The following is a 6,223-nucleotide window of genomic DNA, read 5'->3' on the forward strand; positions in this document are numbered from 1 at the left end:
AGCTCGACGTTGAGCAGAAATGTTCAGGACAAATTTCTCTCAATTGTTTTTGAAACAATGGTTGAAATGAAAAATTTAATTTCGTTGAAATGACTGAATTCGGGACTAAAGTTGGGCTATGAATCATTTAGTATTTATACTGGACAATTTGAATCAAATAAGAAGTTCGATTGTACAATTAAGAAAAATTTCTCCTTGCGAATTTTTATCCTAGAAGCCGACCTAACCGCGACCTTTCACCCCATTGGGAAGACCTAAGGCTACGTTTTAAGTAATAACTTCTACCCTAGTTGGCACTCTAATCTAATTGCACCCTTGAAATCGTACGCTGATAATCCTCGAATCACGTATTCTCTAATAGTCCCTTTGAATTTTTACAAACGTTAAGGGATGCACACGAGGGATCTCCTCCGTCCTTTCTGGTTTTATAAAAAGGGAACCGGGAACTCTTCGTCTACGACTACCCCCTTCTTACATTTAAAAAGATAGCAAAGAGGAACTGTTTAGAATATTTCGTATCAGATATTAATTCTTCTTCTATCAACGACGATTAAATACGTGATTCTTGATTATTAGTCTCTAGAAATCTCGTACAACTTCCAATTGTTGAATACGATTGAACTGAATAATCACCGGCACCGTGTCAAGTGCGTTCGCGGTATATTGCACATATCCCGAACCACCCTGATTTTCATTTTTCATTAATTAATCGTACACATCGAGTGTACGCGCTTAACTCCTCGTTTTAACAAAATAAACGCGTCGCCTCGTTACAATCCCTATCGGCGTGTCGAGGATAAAAACGACGTAATAAAAATTCCTTACACACCTGTCTACCCCTCGCGCTCTTTTCAATCACCTTCGGTGGAAGCTCTAGATCATTTTCTAAATTAAAGTCTTCTGGCAAAAAATTTTCAATCCAGCAAAACAAATCAGATCAGAGATTGGCAAAAATTCATTTAATTCTTGTCTGTACATTTATTTTAAATACTGTAATAATAATTTCAAGTATTGAACTCGACTAAAAACTTTCTGCCAGTATATCTAATAAAACTGTTAATAAATTCTAATGAGGAAATTAAATATGATTAAGGGTGGTCGACGAAGAGCGTGGAAGGGTTGTGTATCTCTCTGTGCGTAAGTATGACTATTGCCAGAACGAAGCACCCTCCGAATTTCGATCCCTATTATTACTAAAAGTAGGCTCGTAACTCACGCGAAACAATATTTAAATTCTGAGACATTTTAATTACAAGTAAAAATCCGGAGGGTGGTTCGCCCCGAGCGTGCGTTTTATCCTAATCGTCTCGCGTTCATTAATTAATTACTATTTACACTAAAACGAGTCTCGTCCTTTTCCATAGTAGTGACTGTAGTCGTAAAGCGATTAGTAGTTTTAGTGAGTACAATTAGTAGTAGCGTCAGCGGTAGTAACGCCCATCTCTCCCTTAATTAATGAATTAGTCGAAACAGGCGGCGTAATAGTAATAGCTGTATACGATTCGCCTTATAATTAATAGTAAGAGTAGCTGTAAATTAGTAATAGTAATAGTAGTAGTAGTAGTAGTAGTGGTAGTAGTGGTAGTAGTAATAATAGTAGTAATAGTTTCTTTTTTTTTTTTTGTTCTTCGTTCAGTGGCGGTGCTGATGGTGATGGTGGTGGTGATGGTGGTGGGTGGTAAATCGTGATACAGTATTAATAGTTACAATAATAGTAGCAGTTTCTTTCCTGTCCCTCTCGTAGTAATTAACAATATAGTTGCCTCGTTAATAGTGTTAGCTGTATATAAGCAATTATTTATATAGGAATAGCATCGTATCGCCGCGTTTTAACTTCTCTTGTTCTTTGTTTTTTTTTCTTTCTTGCCCTTAACTCTCGAGTCTGTGTAAACCATAAGCATCTTTCAGTTTTTTTTTCTTTTCAGTTTTAATCGCTATAATAGTTTTATCGATATATATTTTATATATATATGTATATATATATATATATCGCTAGTCTCAAGTTCTTTGTACTATTACTACGAACCGATTGACAGGGTGCCCTAACTTTCCCCATGCCTCGCGCGATCCCGACTCGATCCTGGACCCCTTTTTGTCTCGTTTTTGATTCAAGTGCGAAGTGGGATGAGGAGAAGCGGTGGCTCCTGAATTTTGCGTTGTTAGTTGACCACGAGGTGTTAATTTTAGATAGAAGGCACAGACTAGCGAGCGAACGCAATCGGGGTAGGAGTGTGCAATGAACAATTCGATTATTGTTGAACGATTTTCCGTCTTCTTATTTCTTTTGTAACGAAAGAAACCGGACTGAAATGACAGTTTTCTCATATATACCTTCCTCGTCGTCTTAAGTTTTAACGCGCGGCTACATTATGTACGAAATGTAATTTAAACGATAAGAAGGCCGAATGGGCTGTTCAATGATCGCTGGATCCAGTCGTCGATGATGGGCAACGCCGCGCACCCTTTCAACCTCACTCGAAGAGAGAATGAGAGAAAACGGAAAAACGGGTTCCCAGTGAAACGGTTTACGCAAACCCAGGAAGAACCGCCTCGGACCTGGTCGTCTCGCGAGTACATTAAAGCGCATTTGCAGCGAAGGGGTTCCTCGGGAATTGCAATACAAACACGTGGTTGTAACCGCTTCGCCATCAGAAACATTTTAATCGATAACACCTGGGAATATCTGACGTAGAAAAAATATTGTAACAGGAAACGTCTATCAATGATCTCTCTATGCTCGGCGGTGTACAAATCTCGTAAGCAGGAGAATTTTCAAACATTTTACGATCTACGAAATGAACGATGATCAGGGGAGATCTTTTCTGCTGGCGAACGAGTACAATCTGAAGTCGGAAAAGAAATTTCCTCGCCTCGCATCGTCAGACACCCTCGTTTAACGTACAGTCGACGGAAAGCACTTTTGGACAATATACAACATTATAGTATTTAGGATCTTCGTTGTCGTCGAGTTTCGATGTTACATATTATTACATATTATTATATCTCGTGTTGCGCGACGGTTTACACTAAATTCCTAAAGTTATAGTTATAATTATTAACTATAGATCTCTCACTATCTCGAAACGTCGCCCCGTGTTCGTTTCGTTCCTCCATATTCGTTTAATAGTCTCGCTCTCATTTTGTTCGTTTCCTTTTTCTATTTGTTTTCAACGTCCTCCTCCTCCTCCGCATCTTCTCAAACGTTTCTTCGTCCTCGCGTTCATCATGTAATAACGTTGCATTTTCAACCGCTTAATTTGTATCAATATAATAATCAATATTAAATATTCACTTTGTTTCTAACTAGCAGCCTCTGGTGACTAGTCCACGCGAAACTAGTCTTTCTCTCTAGTACTCGTTTTTTTTTTTTTATATCTGTGTATGTGTACGTGTGTTTCATCCATATAAGTTTTGTTCTCTTCATCACTAGTATCGGCACTAGCCTGAGCGTTAGGCGATTAATTAACGATACGATTACGAAGTTACCAATTACCGTTAGTAGCGTTTAATTAATATTATCATCCGTGGTTCGTGGACCGGTTAGCATCCGTTTACGATCGATTCTCGTCGATCGGATCCCTTCGACCTTCTCCCTTCTTTACACCGAATGATCGCCTTCTTAAAAACGTTCATCTCTCAAGAAGAAGCTTTTTGTCTACGCGAATTATCCTCCGTCTGTTCACGTGCTTGACTAAACAAGCGTGTCACGTGTGCTCGTATGTGTGCTCGTATGTGTGTACGTGTGTGTGTGTGTGTGTCTATGTGTGTGTACGTGTTCCTTCATAAATATTATAAAAAAATATAATAGAAAATTATAATTTCGTTATAATATTTATAAGCTACTCGAAATTGGCACTAGAAACTTCATTAGTTTTTTTCTTTTTTTTTTTTAATCGTCTTCATATTGAACCCTTCCTCGATGAGCGCAACGAATTTCGTTTACTCGTTCGATCGGTAGTATTTCTCGTTTTTCTCGTCGGTTTAGACTATATATTCTCTAAGATCCTCTAAAATTTTACAAAATACCACGGGAGCGTGTATGTACAAAACGACACGTTCTGGAAGGGCCACGAAGCGGAAATAGAATAGAAAATAGACGATCGTAGTTATTATATAAAACCGCGCAGAAAACGATATTCTACCATAGTTTCGATTACTTCTCCGTTTTCTTTGTTCTGGTATTTTTTTTTTTTAATTGTTAAATTGTCTATGGATTTCCATCGATCGACGGGACCGATCGGCGACGATCGGAGACAATGAATTTTAATTAGGAAACGAGATGAGGAGGTCCTTACTCGTTTACTGCCCGTCGAGGACACTTTACAAAGAGAAAGAGAGAAAGAGAGAGAGAAAGAGTTGGAAATTGAACAGCGCGTCGAGAGAGGAGAAAGACGCTCCCGATGGCGCGGAAGTATAATAATTGACCGAAACGCTAACCCCCTGGGGGCGGAAAATGCCTTTCGTTCCTCGCAAAAAGAAGACTAATTATGATCTCGCTGACAGAGAATCGTCTAGATGTACAACTATCTTAAAAAAAGAGGGATGAAGCGCGTGATAAATCTCCGAAAGAAAATTCTGATCAAGAAATCAAACTTGGAACAGGGAAAGAGACTCATATAAATGAAATCGGCCGTAGAAACGTTCGTGACAGGCACCGCGGAAATAAATAAAATGAAATATAAGGATAATTGCAAACCTCGGTAACTCGTAAACGACGAAAAGCACCGTGCCGCAGAGGGTTAATCGAAGCTCCTCGTATGTCTCGCGGATCGAGGGCCCATGCCCGGGCTCGCCTCCCAACGCGGTAACGACGAAACGGGAGGAGGAGGCCCCGTTCGCCACGGGCAGGCGTCACGATGGTTTCCCTCGACGGCCCGCTTAAACTACGATCAGACTCTCAGGCACTCGATTCTCCGCAGGCTTAGGTCGCGAAGCTGAACACGACACGGGGAATCCTGCCGATTCCCCTCCGGCTCCGGGTAGTTATCGTACACGCCGGCGAGCAACGACCCCGTGGAACATGCGAGCTTCTCGACGCTTTCCGGTCTAAGCCTCCAGTGTCACGGGGGGGACTTCGGTCTTCCGCTCTTGTCCTGCATCACCTGCTGTTGTTGCTGCTGCTGTTGCTGCTGCTGCTGTTGAGGCGGTGGCTGCTGCTGGGGCGGCTGTTGAGCTTGCTGCTGCTGCTGCTGCTGCTGCTGTTGCTGCTGCTGCTGTTGGTGGTGGTGCGAGTTTGGATCGGTCCCTACGCCCAGGTCGGTGCCCATTAGATTACCAGCGCCGCTCTTGTCCACCACGCTGCTCGTGTGAACAGGGTGAAAGTATCGTTCTGTAAGACGATGGTCGATCTTCGTGTTAACGAGTTTTACAAAAGCGAAATTTAAGCTGGTTCTATTGAAATGCGAAACATTGCTGATCGTAATCAAATTGTAGTATGTTACTCTTCAAACCTTAATGAACATACATATACGGTTAAATATTCATGTTATGTTAACGTTACCAAATCAAATAACGCGAGTCATAAGGAAGGAAATTCTCGTTTGACTTCAGATTTTTAATAAAATCACTTTAAAAGTCTGGAGACTAAAAATTAAATGCTACTGACCTTCATCCATGGTGGAAGGCGGCTCGCTGGCGGTTCCGGTGATGATCGGCGCGATCATGTTGTAATCATCCTCAAGATTGATGAACGGCGCGGTGTTCCAACGGGGCGGCACGTTAGAGACCGATCTCTGAGTCGCCACTGGCCTCGTCACCGAAACCGGCGAAGAGAATAGGGAGAGATTCGTCGGGGAGATCACTCCCGACATCGAGCTGATAGTGGGGTATGTGAATATTTGCTGTTAACAAAATGAAATTCGTGATAAGAACAATTATCGATTAAAACCTATCGTTGTTAGTTATAATTATTGTTTTTAAAATTACAGTGCTAAAAAAGTATAGAAGGAAATATCCAATTAAGTATTGACGATGACGAAAATTTTTTTTTGTTGTTTATTACTAGCAATGTTCTTCCGACGTCTGATTTCTTTTTAAAAAATGCGTTTCTAAACTGCATAAACTTTTGGGATTGACTTTATGGCCAATACATCCTTAATGAAACTTACCTGTCCTGGCTGAGAGTGAAAGTGAGCAAAGGTGTATTCCCGGCTGGTGTGCGGCGCCGTGACGAGGATCCTCGCGGGACTCTTCCTTCCAGCGGGGTCGACGGAGCTCTGACAAC

The 6,223-nt window shown here is 41.3% G+C and overlaps 1 protein-coding gene across 1 annotated transcript in view; it reads right to left on the minus strand.

The window, feature by feature from the left end:
- Positions 1–1,608: 1,608 nt before the first annotated feature.
- NfI (Nuclear factor I) overlaps positions 1,609–6,223 on the minus strand; it is a 67,675-nt gene continuing 63,060 nt past the window's right edge. Inside the window, exons 10-12 of the mRNA XM_026813639.1 lie at positions 6,108–6,215; positions 5,606–5,840; positions 1,609–5,329 (exon numbers count right to left, since the gene is read on the minus strand). Of these exons, the coding sequence (XP_026669440.1) occupies positions 5,061–5,329; positions 5,606–5,840; positions 6,108–6,215 (612 nt within the window). The 3' untranslated portion in view covers positions 1,609–5,060. The remainder of the gene's footprint in view (positions 5,330–5,605; positions 5,841–6,107; positions 6,216–6,223) is intronic.

The sequence above is a fragment of the Ceratina calcarata genome, unplaced genomic scaffold (genome assembly GCF_001652005.2).
Source record: "Ceratina calcarata isolate Rehan_Ccalc_2016 unplaced genomic scaffold, ASM165200v1 scaffold347.2, whole genome shotgun sequence".
Classification (NCBI taxonomy): Eukaryota; Metazoa; Arthropoda; class Insecta; order Hymenoptera; family Apidae; genus Ceratina; species Ceratina calcarata.